General features: G+C 39.8%; 1 protein-coding gene across 2 annotated transcripts; it reads right to left on the bottom strand.

The window, feature by feature from the left end:
- Positions 1–1,886: 1,886 nt before the first annotated feature.
- On the bottom strand, positions 1,887–14,283 carry LOC113054634 (transcriptional activator MN1-like). Of its 2 annotated transcripts, XM_026220304.1 has the most exons (5): positions 13,921–14,283; positions 13,670–13,731; positions 10,290–13,433; positions 4,371–4,425; positions 1,887–3,125 (listed from the first exon to the last, which is right to left on the bottom strand). In XM_026220304.1, exons 3-4 carry the CDS (start codon positions 13,390–13,392, stop codon positions 4,415–4,417), a joined length of 3,114 nt encoding a protein of 1,037 aa, XP_026076089.1. In that variant the 5' UTR covers positions 13,393–13,433; positions 13,670–13,731; positions 13,921–14,283; the 3' UTR covers positions 1,887–3,125; positions 4,371–4,414. The 2 variants fall into 2 exon arrangements, with proteins under 2 accessions (XP_026076089.1, XP_026076088.1); XM_026220303.1 differs by having other exon boundaries at positions 13,670–14,283.
- Between the last annotated feature and the right edge of the window lie 282 nt (positions 14,284–14,565).

The raw sequence follows: 14,565 nt of genomic DNA, 5'->3' as shown, positions 1-14,565 counted from the left end.
GCACCAAAACCAAATGAGTTTTTCGTAAATGTGGCTAAAAGCGTCTCTCATAATGACAATCAACAATAGTAAAAGCAGAGGTTTGCAGTCATCTCCAAATGGGAAATCTGTCTCACTGTAGCTCCAGCAAATTGGAAAAACAAGAGCAAGAATGTCTGGCGCCAGCCAAAGAAAATGCACCTTCGGCCTAGCTGCACTAGGACATTTTTCAGACTGCGTTTCCTGTTAGAGATTCCGTCTCTTAGACGGTGCGTCACTCTTGGGAATCAAAATCGCCGTGGTATTGACTTCTAACTTCTGGCTTCTCTCTGTTGCACTGGAATAGGGACGCAAATATCAGCAACGACGTGTAGAGATCACAAAACACATGACTGGTGATACAACACTGTGACACTGCAACTAAAATTTAGCACAGTTTCATGTATGAATGAGTTTTCGTTTGCAATAATGTCGAAATCAACAAAAATCCATTGCAGGTCTGCTCAGATCATCAACAGTAATCTTAAATGCAAATAATAAAATGCAACTAATTATATAATCATGCATAGTTAGGATAAAATTAACAGGCTTATCAACTTGTGAAATGCATGCAATCAAATTATATATATATATATATATATATATATATATATATATATATATATATATATATATTTGATTGGATGCATCTATATTCTAGAGAATATATTCTAGATGCATTTATAATGAGAATAAAAATAATAAATTAAATAAGTAAAAAATAATAATAATTTTATGAAAAACCCATTTGACCTTGGTGCAAGTGAAAAAAAAAATAATAATAAAATAAAAAAACAGTTTGTCACTATAAAAAAATATAATAATAAAAAAAAAAACGGTTAGTTTATAAAAGATTGAATTAGATCTGCGGATTTTTAGAAAGCCCCAGAGTTGGGTTTTATCGATCAGCAAACTCTGCATTTGAATTCAATCGGCTTTCTGATGTCATTCTGTCTTATTAAGCTTATTAAAAACTGCTATATATATATATATATATATATATATATATATATAAGGCCACAAATTTATGTCACTAATTCTTCTGCTAATACAATCTAATTAAGTATTTGTTTCATGTATTCAGATCACATTTCAATTGATGTTTATGCATTTACATAGTTGTTTATGTCATGTTAATCATTATGCATATTCCTTCGTGGGCTTATGCCGTTCTTGGTAATATTACCAAATTTCAAAGTTTTATTTCTGTTCAATATGGGTGCTGAAACAAAACCAGTTGAGGAGCACTGAACTATAACATCTGCTTAGTGTAATCAGCACATGCGTACACAGGAACATTATACATTCCTCTAAGAAATGGTTTCCAAGGTTTAGAAACAGCCTTTTGCAAACACAAGAACTATTGCACTGCAATTTGCACTTTACATCCTTGAACTAGTTCCACTATCAATAAGCAACGATTTACATAAAGAATACCGGAGTAATCACGATCAATACTCAGGAGACTTCACCACCCGAAGCCAGCGGTCTCGAAGCTCGTCCAAACCACTGGAGATTTGTAGCCGAGCATTTCACAAACAGTCTCCTCATTTGACTTCTCCCTCGCGCTTTCTCTCTCTCTCTCTCCCTCGCTCTCGGTTGAAAGTATTTTCCCACTGTTTAAGATTAGTACAGGGTAAACATAAAGACGGCATTTCTCAGGCATATCTCAAACCCGGTGCCCCCTAATCAAACAAAAATGCATGTAATCATCCTTTTAAAACAATCCTCATCGCCATTTAGAAACTTCAAGCAGTAGCTATGGAGAGCGTGCTAATTTAGGTTTTCTCTTGGGAAGAACGCCACATTTCATAGGAAAGTATTTAATGAGATGACAGCGGAGGACAGAGGAATCAGGGAAAAAAGCATAATTTACAACATATTTATTGTTAATAAGTGATTCATAATATACAGGTTATTTACAACAACAACAAAAAACTCTGCGGGCACAATAACTTTAAGCTTCGTGTATATCACAATAATGAGAGAAAACGGAGAAAAGAGGTAGAACAAGGAAACAGAGAGGTGTCGAAGACCAAAAAATTGGTTAAAGACCTTTTTCTCTCCAGAAGAAAACCTATTTTCTTAAAAGGAAAGTCTTTTGTCTCCGACTATTGTCCTCGCTTGAATAGCCTGCCAATTCCGACTAAACATATTCACCATCAGTTGGTTTAAAGGCAGAGGGAAGCTCAGGGTCTCAATGGAGGCTTGGTAAAGAGGGAAAACCCAAGCAAAGGAGAATTTCGACTTGAAACAATGGCATTCCGATGCCGGCCAGGCAGGTCACAAAGGGATGTTCTCAGGGTGAATATCAAATTTCCAAAAACAGTAGGGAGAAGACAGAACCCCCACTGGCCTTTCAAAGTCAAAAGGTTGACCCACCACAGACTCATGGAGCCTGCTGCTGGAGACCTCGGAGAACGGGACGCTTTATAATACGGCACGCTGCTTCTGAATTCTGTCTCTATTGGACGGCGACTCGCTGTCAGAGTTCTGGGAGTTAGAAACAAAACCCCCCCAAAAAAAAGATAACGTAACTAAAAAGGATGCGATGTTGAAGTTCACGCTGAACAAACAGGGATAATAAATATTTATAGTGAGAGCGTCGTGCTCTCGGACTAACTAGTTAAACCCTCATATGTGAGTCTTAAAAAAAATGAGGTAATCCCAGCAAAAGTGGAACTTTATAGAAGATAAAAATACACTAAAAGCAACTGAGCCTCGCTGTCAAAGATTCCAGTCTGGTGTGCTTGTGTATTTCCTGTATCCCATTGTCTCTCGTCTCCAGTCCATCTAAAGAGACTCTGTTGGCCCGAAGACTTGCTCTACGGACACCCAAAGGGTTTGCGGTTTCTCTGAGGCTAGAAAAAAAAAAAAAAGTATCCAATTACTGCTGGAAAACACCAAGCCAGCCATCATCCTCACAGTTACAGAAAGCAGCCAGCGAGGTCCCAAAGTGGTTAGAGTTGTTCTGGATGAGTTTAAGTCGCATCTGGAAGTGAGAGGAACAGCAGGGGCCCCTCTGTCCCCCCCTCCCCAGCCCCAGGACACCGCGGGTGGCTTCCTCCAGGTCCCACCCCCACCCTCACAGCGAGATCGTGCAGCACCTGTGGAGAGATGCGACACATGTCAGTCATCCTGTAGCCATGGAATCACCGCGGACAGCTCGCAGGAATAGCAACGGGAGCCGTGGTGCTCAAACCGCGGGAGACAGATGGAGCGGCGGCTGCGGCTCGTTCCGTCGAAATTAAGCAAGACAGTACAGATCACGGCGAGCGCGGCCTTGGTTTGCTAATTATTTTTCACATTTGACAATATACCCAAACCAACAACATTACAAACTCTGATTCAAACAATTCTTTTAGGAGGAAATGTATATCCCATGATGCACTGCCACTGATGTATTCAAAACAAAAACACTGGTACAATATAAAACTGCAAGATATAATAAAAAGGTTATTATAGTTAACTGAAACCATGATTTTTTTTTTTTTTTTTGCATTATTTTAAATAAACTAATTAAAACCTTAAAATTGCCCGATTTTCATTTTAATTCATCTGAATAAGAAAAATAAATTAAATTAAAACATTAATGAGAAAACTAATAAAAACGACAAAAATAAGTTATTTAAAATAAAATAACTATAATATTTTCTCAATAATACTAAAATAACAATAAACTAAACATATATATATATATATATATATATATATATATATATATTTATATATACACACACACATACATTCATATATATATTTTATTTATATGATTTTAAATATATTATCATTATATATTTTAAATGTTTATTACAAAATATTCTAATATATGTAGTTTGAGAACCATTGGAAAAAAATTACATAAAATTTAGTTTAATTTGAATCACTACACTAAACAAAACTAAAGCTGAAATTAAAATGAATTTAAATAACTATATACACATTTTTTTAAATACAAAAACTTACAAAAATGAATGATTACAATGAATCATATTATAAACAACATTATGATTTTAAATATATTTTATTCATTTAAATGTTTATTGCAACATTCTAAAATATAAGTGGTTGGAAGGTCTATTCGCAATGCTTCATGGGAGTGGGCGGTGACTGGTGAGCATTTTTTGGAGCAAATTCTGTTTCCTTGGTAACAGTGAGCTTTCTGATTGGTGGATCGTTCTCTTGGATCTTCACAGAGAATTTGGCTAGTAAACATGAATTTGTATTTAAGCATACATAAGCAAATCACTTCAGAGCTCATGATAAACTTATTTTGAAAGTTTTATTTAAAATAGCATTTTACTTCTGAAACCGACTGACTGATATATATCTGATAGATTGGACTGTCTTACCTTTTTTCAGTGATATGTTAAGGAGAGCCAGCAGAGGAGCGCTCCTACCCGTGTCCTGTGAGGAGAAACAAGGGGAAAACATTAAAATCACATCACAGATGTTTGGAATGAAGAAAACCAAATGAGACAAACATTACGGTGAAGGACTAAGAATGAACAGTTTAGGAATTAATTTTGTGTACACACACACATACACACATAATAATATATTAATATACTATATTAATCACAATATCATTTTTGTGATTCTTTTCTATTTTAACAGATTAATGGAAGATATTTTACTGTATACAATTGATATTTTACTGTATAATCTATAGGGCATGATCTAAATGCATCTTGACCAAATGTAGAACAGATGTAAATAGAAAGTATTTTGAAAACTAAATGGAGATGCTCCTAAATGACTCTTGTGCACCACAGAAACTTTATGGTTAGGAAAGAAACAAGCAAAGGGTTTGTTGGGGCGCTGCCCCTGCTAAGTTATCCAGGGATGAAGCTCCTTTAATAACTTATTATTAAAAATAAGTTAAAAAATATATTGTAAAATAATCATGACATTGCATTATTTAGTCATAGTGTTCTACTGGTACTCATGTTAGCACCTATTAAAATAATAAAATTTTGAAATGCATGTAACTTGAGGCTGAACACTAATTGGCTTGTTTCAGATTCCAGACCCTCCCACTTTTGATTTGACCAAATCAGTATTGTTTTTATATATTTTGGCGTCATGTGATTGGACCGAGATTTCAATTTTGTTTTTTTACAAAAATCCTTTCACAAGACATAAAAAAATAATAATAATAATAATTCTGTCACCGAAGCATTGTGGACAACGACACAATGCAGTTGAACTTGAGGCAATCATCGCGGTCTACGCACAATGGCTTGTGTAGATTTTACAATTATCCAATGGACATTTCGCTTTTCAAGTAAAACATGAGTCTTTATAGAAGTATTATTATATGCACAATATTTAAAAAGATAAAATAATATAGCATCCCTTCTTCAGTTGGACATACATTTAGTCATGTCTTAAAAATATGTTGTCGATACCATTAAAATAGTTAAGATAAGAAAGGTATAAAAGTATTTAGGAAATTGCAGTTTTTGCATACTTATTATATTGGGCTTTATTGAACTTAAAATTTAATTTATATGCCATTTTTTCCTACAAGTCCAATTTACTGAACAATTTTCACGGTCTTTAAACTAAGATCTTAAAGGATTTCATATCCCGTGGCTCCCTCCGGTGGACAACATTAATATTATGGCCTTCATCTTTGAATCACATTAATATGAATATATTTTTTAATTATTACACATTTAATAATTACTTTACTGATAATACACCCGCACTAAACTCAGATTCAGTGATTTGTGGTACATTATTTCATGCTTTACAAGTTGAATTTTCGACTTCAATTTTTTAGTTAAGAAGTAATGATACATTATTATGTAACTTTTTAAAATGGTTATTTAACAAATGCATTGAGTCCTGCTGTCTGCACTAACAGTGTGATATAGTCCCCCCCACCCCCCTCACTAGAAACGAGGCTGAGTAAACAATGACAGAATGCTCGTTTTTTCACGAACTGCTCTTTTAAACTCCATCTTGTGAATCATCCCGACAGTGCAGACTTCATTACTCAAACGCCGGGATTGTGTCCATATCATTGTTAAACGCTTATATCGCGAGTCTCTCAACAGCAGCCAACAGAACTGTAGGGGACACAGTGGGTGCCTCCCCACACAAGAGCGTGGAAATAGCTTGGCACCGGCACGCTCTTTTACATAAACTAGTCCCTCTAGAACCTGTTTTTATATGCTGTTATATGGTTTGAATTTCCATTGACAAATTAGAATGAAATTATTCTAAAATATTCTAAAGAGAGCGCGGGACCCAGGCCAAGGGATATGAAAGAGCTTTTCACAGTTTTCGAGAGCCCAAAGCACTGAAGGAGTTTCACATCAGAGCCCTGGGGCTGTTTTCCCCCCCTCCTCCCCCTCCTCCTCCTCTGCTGGCGCACAGCGGACAGGGATCGCCTTCATGAGCGCCGGGCCTGGATCTGGAGAGGGGAAGGGCTGGGAAAGCGGGCCAGCTGTGGGGCCCAGTCTGGATGGCTGACTGCTGTCTGGATGGCTGACTGCTCTGTCTGGCTCTTAGACATGTTCTCTTGGCCAGCGCAACACATGCACTAAAGCATACGCACTGGAAAAGCAACACCCTTCTGCTCCATAATGCCGTTCACAGGCAGGCTCTGGTCACTTACAAATGGAAGGGGAGAAACTTGTTGGTTTATGTTTCTGTGGGAGGGGTTGCTAAGAAGAAACATTAATGATCTTAAAGACACGTATGAGAACAACAACATATGAGGTGACGCGGAAAATTTACATCTTGGCTCTGAGCTTGAGTGATGACCTATCCGTAACGAGCCCACGGCTTTAAAAAAACGATGCATTTAACGATCTTTAACGATGCATTTTAGATTAAAATGTAGTTATTTACTCGCCCTCATGCTATTTTATTTTCTCTTCTTTACTTTCTGTTAATCAAAAATCTTCCTCCACCAAAGCCCTCTATTGAACTTTTTAAAAACATGACTAAATATGACATTTGAGAACCACGTTTTTTTCCTATACCACTATTCAAAATATACATTGTTTCAAATCAGCTTTACAGAGAAGCACAATGTTTTTAGTATATTCATGCCTTATAGTCACATATAGCAGAGTGCAGTGATAATAATATAATAATAAAGTATTATATAGGGAGCTTTGATGGGAATTTTCAGTAATGGAATACAGAAGGCTTTTATGTTGGAGCTAGGTGGTATTTAAAAAAAGAACTTTCATTTTTGTTTGCAGAAAAAAGAGCTAATATCTCATGGCCATTTTCAATATTTAAAGGAGTATTTTAGCCAGAAATCTCAATTCTGTCATTATTTACTCTCCCTCAAGTCATTCAAAATCATGTTATTTTCTTTTCTTTATTTCTGTTAAACACAAAAATATTCCTCTCCATCAAAGCTCAAAGCTCTTTCATGCCTGTGTTTGATTGTAAAACATTTTCCCTATAAATGATATTTGGCAGATTGCAGCTGGTTATATCATTGTATAATATAGAGTTTTGATGGGATTTAAAAAAAAAAAATTAAATATAGTGTATGAGATTTTTTTTGTGCTGTATAAAGATCAACATCCATTTAAGATTTATGGAAAAGAGCAGCTTGAATATTCTGCCTAATATCTCCTTTTCAACTGCAATTTTTAATCTTTAAAGTAATTTGGCCCAAAATTAAAAAAATGTTTACCCTCAAGTCATTCAAACTCGTGCTATTTTCTTTACTTTCTGTTAAACACAAAAACCTTCCTCTCCATAGAAGCGCTCTGAACTTTTTATTGGTTAAATAAAGGAAAACTGAATGGTGTGTAAACGATGACAGAACTGCTCCTTAATGTTTAGCATTGAGAGATGATGCTCAAATCAAAGCGATGCTTTTCTGACGATACAGGCCTGTCCCTCAACAAAATGCAAAAGCGGAATTCAATACATGCCAAGACAAGATCCTACTTTTTTTTCTTTTTAGTTTCCACCCTGACATTCCTCACGGAAAAAAGCAGTGTATCACACGGACACAAGACTATGCTAATTAATTCTGCTCAGCAAACAAACACTTCCATATAAAGTGTGCATCTGCGCATGCAATGTTCAAATTGATGTCCATCATGCAAACCAAGACATTAGCTTTAAAATTAACTACGATTGATTATAAACAGCCTATATTGCATGCAGAGCTCAAAAGAGTACTTTTGATAAATGAGGAAACGTTCAAAAGCATTGATGGTTATTTTAAGATATTCAACTTGCACAAAGTGTACACTGTTTACAAATGTGTTTTTCCAGAGCCACTGAGATATCTAGCTTTTCTGACAAACAGAAAACGTTCAAAGAAATGAAAGCTCATTTCTGTAATGGATCTGCAAGTTACACAGCGTTTGGAGTGTACACTGTTTGCTGATATTTTCCACATAGATATCAAGCTCTCTTTTCTCTTCACATCTCTGACGTCCCTTTCACACAAAACGCATCCCTATACCTGTGTTCTCAGCCTGTTTGTGGAGTGTTGTTTTGAGTCGTTTTCCCAGGAGACCATTGCATCTTCTCCTTTGTTTTCTGTCTGTTCTGGCCTTTAGTGTTTATTCTCAGAGCCACAAAGCTGTCAGAATATCCGACAGCCCCGTCTGAGAAATTGCATCTGACAACCTTCTCCATTTATTAGGCAAAATAGTGAAAAAAACACTAAAGAGTTGGAGCTTTCTGATCGGACTACATTCTGATAATGTGCTTTTTGCAGCTTGCATCTCTTCTAGATTTGGTTGAGATGCATTTATAGCATATCCCTGAAATTATTCCATATTCCATATATATATATATATAAAATAAAAATGTATAATTATTGTAATCAAAACTGCTGCAAAACTTAAAGTCCAACGTGCACAGGGAGAAAGCTACTGCATTTCAGAAAAATGCAATAAAAAATAAATAAAGCAAGGAACTCAATACCCGGTGCAAAAGATGGAAATAGAGATAAATGCAAAAACAGATTTGTGGTCTCTGGTGTGTTTTTGTGAAGGGAATTCCATGCAACTGGCTATGTAACAGCATTTGGATGTTTTCAGTTACAAGTCCTTGAGAAATTCCTGTTAAGAAAATAATTCTGACCGTCCTCTTGACTATTGTGAAAATCAAACACATCCCCTCATGAATACGATGCCACACGTCTGATTATGACATATCTGATGGTGCACAATTATAGGACCGATGGGACCAATCATAAAGCGTGAAGTGACAGGAAAGAGATTTCTGAGGTAAAACAACACTGAATCTTGGCCACGCGCCTAACGCCTGCATTTAACCCTTGCGCAGCGCTGTTGTCAGGCCTCATGGGTTAATAACGCCACTGCGAGCTCTAACGTGCCTGCAGTCAAATTAATCGCAAACTTGGCTGTTCCAACCTCCTTAGACAACATTTGTTTCCAAAAAAATACCCATGTATACGCTGTGGCATTCAACATGAAATTCAAGGAACAGGAGCTCTGTGACCTACAATGCTCTTGAAAGATATTTTATACCACTTACAATACATCTGAACAGTCCTGTAAAGCTTCCAGTAAATTTGATAAGAAAGCCTGGGGTAAAAACACTTACATATTAAACACTGCAGACATATTTTCTTAACGCAGCACTGTTTTGAGAAGAAATCTGCAAGAATTACTGGAGCTTCTGATTCCAATTTATTTGTGCTTAGATTTAACACAAAGAGGATCTGTAGTTAAGATCTGAATGCACTTAAATCTCATTAAAATCTTAACGACGGATCCTCTTTGTGTTAAGAGTTAGATAAAACTTAAATGTAAGTACAAATAAGGTGGAATCAAAACATTTAGTTAGCATAATGTTAAAGAGCCAAAATGTAGTCACTTGCATAATATCAGAAATATTATCACTAATGGTACTAATAATAAAAATAATAGCTGTGGTTTTTCATGCAAGTGTGTGTATTAAATATGTGCGTGTAACCCAATTAATACTATACGATAATTAATATATTTACATTCATATTTAATTGAGGTATTGTACTGCAAACTACAGAGCCAAACAAACTTTCTCTTCTGTCAGTGAGTTAATTATTATTTTGCATCTTGTTTTCTGCCAGCTCAAGACTAAGTGTTTTTAAGTGTGCTAATTAAAGCTCACTTCTGGGTGACAGATTAGTTGTAAATGTGTCCCTGTGCCTGAGGTTAAGCTACCTTGGGTTGTTCATTATTCAACCATTAAGCCATCAAAGTAAACTCAACAGTCCATAAAAACACCAATTCATCATGCTCTCACTGCAAGTCAATGAAGTTTACCTTCTTTGTTGTCACTCTGGCCCCGTGCTCGATCCCAGTATCCCAGGCACTTGTCATTACTGGGGTCCTCTATCAGAGTCTTGTTGCCAGGGACATACCAGGTGGCATGCTGCTCTGTCATGAGAGAGTCAAGGTCAATGGTATTCACAGATCCCTTGCCTGTGACCGGGCTAGAACTGGCCAGGGCGCACTCTCCATTCAGACCGGCCTGGCAGTCGGCCTTCTTGCTCGTTTTCCCTCCCATCGGCTGGTCCTCGGAGATGCTGAACTGCTGTCTTTGCAGCTGGATCTGAGCCTGCAAGATCTCCAGAGGATGAACCTCATCCTGGCCTGTGTTGCTCAATGGTGTCCGCACCTGTTCCATGCACGGATTGTCACTATAGCCAGCCCTGTTTTCAGAATTACACTTCATGCCAGCTCTGCAAGGCCTCGGGTCCTCTGTGCTGTAGTTGGGGCTGGCTTCGTCTAAATAATCCATGCACGGCGAAACGCCATCAGACTTGCCCACGCTTTGAATTCCGCTGTCCATCGAGGTGGTGAGGTCAGGCTTTCCAAAAGAAGGGGAGACCAGGGACCTCTCCGGGGTCTTACCTCGGCCCTCCATGCCAACGTTCAAAGCAGAACCCTGTTGACTCGGACTGACGACGGGGTTACCGCCGCACGGAGGAGAGAAGTTTCCAGGACTGATGTGCCCGCTGTCGCGTCTCTTCTTCCCCCTCCCCTTGCCGTTGCCTGTTGCCATTTTCCCCTCGCATCCAGACTCCATGTTGTCATTCGGGGAAAGGGTGCTCGCTTCCCTTTTCGCCATCTGGCCTGTACCACTTTGACCTGCCGTCGTATTGTTGTTATTCCCAGAGCAAGGCGTTTGACTATTCTGAGAAGCGTTGCTCTGGAAATACTCTGCCCCTGGGCCGTTACTGCCACTGCTATTTATGTCCTGCTCAACCTGACCTGCTTTGCGTTTGGCCTCATTTTGACTTTTCTTATTAAAAGTCACATTGAGGTTCGGGGCCCCAAGGCTGGCGATCATATTCTGGCAGGCCGTGGAGAGAGCTGCCAGACAGCTTTGGCCAAACACACTGTCTTTTGTACTGGCTTTGTTTAAATTCCCCAAAGAGAGGGCCCCAAGCTTATTGACTGACAGGTGCTGGCTGGAGAGGTACTCGGGATGGGGGGGATAGTTCCCTGGAGAGGAGCTAAATCCTGTAGGATTGCTCTGGGGGGCTCCCTGTTGAGTCGGCCCTCCAGGAGGGAAGCTGTGCTGCCTCCTCATCGCCATTCCTCCGAATTCAGCCGGCCTCCTGTCTGTGGGTGCGCCTGACTGCATGTTGCTCTCATCGGGAGACTGCATCTGCAGAGGATTGCTGACATTATTTTCGAATGGATGATGTGCTCCCGGAGAATTCAAAGACTGCATGTCCATGCTTGTGACGCCTTGCCTAAAAATAATGTTGTGTCCATTCTCTGCCTGCTCCAAGGTATGCGTGTTTGTTTCTCTACAATGCTGCTGCGGCTCAGGAAACCATGAGTTTTCTTGAGGTAGGTGGGGGCTGTCAAAGTTTCCATGAAAATTATGCTTCTTCTCGAAATTGGACTGTGAAACACTACCCAGAGGGCCTCGGCAGACCATGCCGTTTGATGTGACGTCCCCGTGGAGACTTAACTGTTGCAGGTCGGGTTGTCTCATTCTCTGCTGCTGGCTTCTCGATGCCATTTGTTTGATCATCATCGCCGCGTTCTGCTGCCGCTGCTGTTGTTGTTGCTGTGGACCAGAGCTCAAGGGTACAGGGCCTGATGGAAACCCATCCGTCACATGAGATGTAAAGTCCCCCATAGGAGATGGGAAAGCTGAGGGGGAGAGGTGGTTTTCAAGATTGGGCCGATTATGTAAGTTGTTGCTTAGGGGGCTGCAGCTCTCTCCAGCAGAGCCGTTCGGGAGATCAAACCGTGGTCTTTTTGCCATATTCAAATAAGGAAGTGAGCTGAGGTGAGGGTGATGTGGGGGCTGAGGGGCTAGCTGGGGGACATCAAACACCGGTTCCCCGAAGGGATGCATGTTATGATTGTTCAGTCTATGTATGGGCCGGTCCAGGTGCCCGTGTTGAACATGGACCATCGGACCACCACCTTGAATGTCCGTATTGTTCGCTACATAGTCCGGAGTGTGATAAAACCGCGGAAGGGCAGGAGAACTGGGGTTCTGCCTTGCAACAGGTCCCGGCCTCTGCTGCGGCATGAGGTGGTGTCTAGCGTTAACCCCCGGATCCATTTTCCCCCGGTTCCCGAATCGGTCTGAAAACACATTTTGCTGAGGTAGCTGCTGGTCGACTTTAGAGCCGCCCAACATGGGCCCTCGGGAACCACTTCGATTACAAGTGGAAAAATGACCCCCGACCACTTGGTTCCCCGTTTCACAATAGGGCAGTTTGTGCTCTGCAGAGTCCGCGGTGGAGAATCCTGTCATATCAAAATTCCCCGTCAGAGGATCACAGGGAAAACAGTGCTCTGATCCCCCCATCCTGCCTTGTGGGAAAAGCCTGTAATGTTCAAGTCTGTGGGTTTCAGGGGATGAGGATGGCAGGCCTTGGAACGACGCGGCGCGGTTTGGTGACTGGTCTAGTGGAAGACATGGTGCTGGAACGGCGTGGTTACCGTTAGGATGGCCATGCGGTTGAAACTCAGGCATAGTAGCCATTCTCTGTTGCTGCTGCTGCTGTGAAATGCATTCTCGCGACTGCACCTCTGCAAGCTGCTGACCGAATCCTCCTTCAAACATATGCGGGTGACCTGCGTTGTTGTTATTGAAGCCCATGTGTCTGTCCCCATGCAGGCAAGCGGGGACGTTGTCCTGGTACAGATGTGAATGCTGGTCGTGGTTAGGAGGTTGATGGTTGAACGGTCCTTGCATGTGGAGTTGATGTTGTGGCTGAACTCCCATAGCGAGCATATCCCCATGGCCATGAGTCTGGAATCCATACTGGTCTCTATTTGAGACAAAGTTGAGTCCCTGTATGGGGGATTCATTTAGTGGACCCATCATCGGCTCCACAGCTACAGACGGCCCTTTCATATGAAATCCAGCACTGTTATAATTAGAGTTCATTTTCAGTCCACTGGATTTAAATTCCTTTTGTTAGTTTGTCACTGCAAATAAAAAAAGACAATTAAATACTTTTTTTTTTTTTGTACTTTCAGTTTTGTATTTATTTTATTTTTTGTCTCCAGGGCACATGCAAGCCGCCGATTTAAAAATACAAGTATTATATATTTTAAATAACATCATGATTTAAAAAAAAAAACATTTACGTTTCACATGCATGTGATTACTGATAAATATTTAATTATGCGAAAGTAAGAGATCAGATGACAATTGGAAGTACCTCAATTCCAGCATTAGCGTAAAAACGCGAAGTCCTCTTTGTATGTCCTTAGAGCAACGACCCTGTAAAATGCACATCTTAAAATAACTCCTCGTTTACATCTTTATTCGATGCGTTACGTCCCCAAGTCGTTCAACACAAATCCAGAGAAGTGCAAACCAACGCGCGAAGCACATGTCCCATGTTCACATCACCAATGCAATTCTATCGATCCCGACTGATAATTATTCTATATTAAAAAAAACACTTACATGCATTCAAAAAGAGTAGATAAAAGCATTAATTCGACGGTCCTTTGAGGAGAACGTAGCGCGTGCGTGCGCTCGGTCCTGTGAGAAGACTCAATGCACCGCGGTGGGTGCGCGCGCTGTTAGGAACTGGAGAGCCCAGGATCCCTTTTGTTGTCACAGTATGAAATGTATTCAGTGCAAAATTTAACCACTATTTTCTTTTATGCTGTCCATGAGATCCGCGCTGTTCCATCAAATACTTCTGGCTCCAGAAAGGTTTTCTCATTTATCCTTGACTCGGATGCGTCGAGCCGCGGGAATCGGCAACAAGTTTGACATTCCCTCATCTGTTCCAGCGCTGATTTCTCACCAATGCCCACACAGGCACACATGCGCAGGGGGCGGGGCCTAGTGCGTGAGGGCGGGGTCTAACGCTCAATGGGCGGGGATTCACTTAAGGAAGTCTAAAAGAGATGTTTATAACCTATTTATATACAATAAAATGGATAACTACTAAAACAAGAAGAGCTCTTCAATGTCTCAATCTTCAGTGATACTCTATTTTACAAGTAGAGCTAGATTACTTTACGATTTGGGTGCCTATAGGTATTCAATAGCTAATAAAGAATATCATTTTAAAGATTTAAATATATATTTTTTATAAAT

This window comes from Carassius auratus, chromosome 35, assembly GCF_003368295.1.
Source record: "Carassius auratus strain Wakin chromosome 35, ASM336829v1, whole genome shotgun sequence".
Classification (NCBI taxonomy): Eukaryota; Metazoa; Chordata; class Actinopteri; order Cypriniformes; family Cyprinidae; genus Carassius; species Carassius auratus.
The sequence above is the reverse complement of the archived record's forward strand: the minus strand, read 5'-3'. Positions and strand labels throughout refer to the sequence as shown.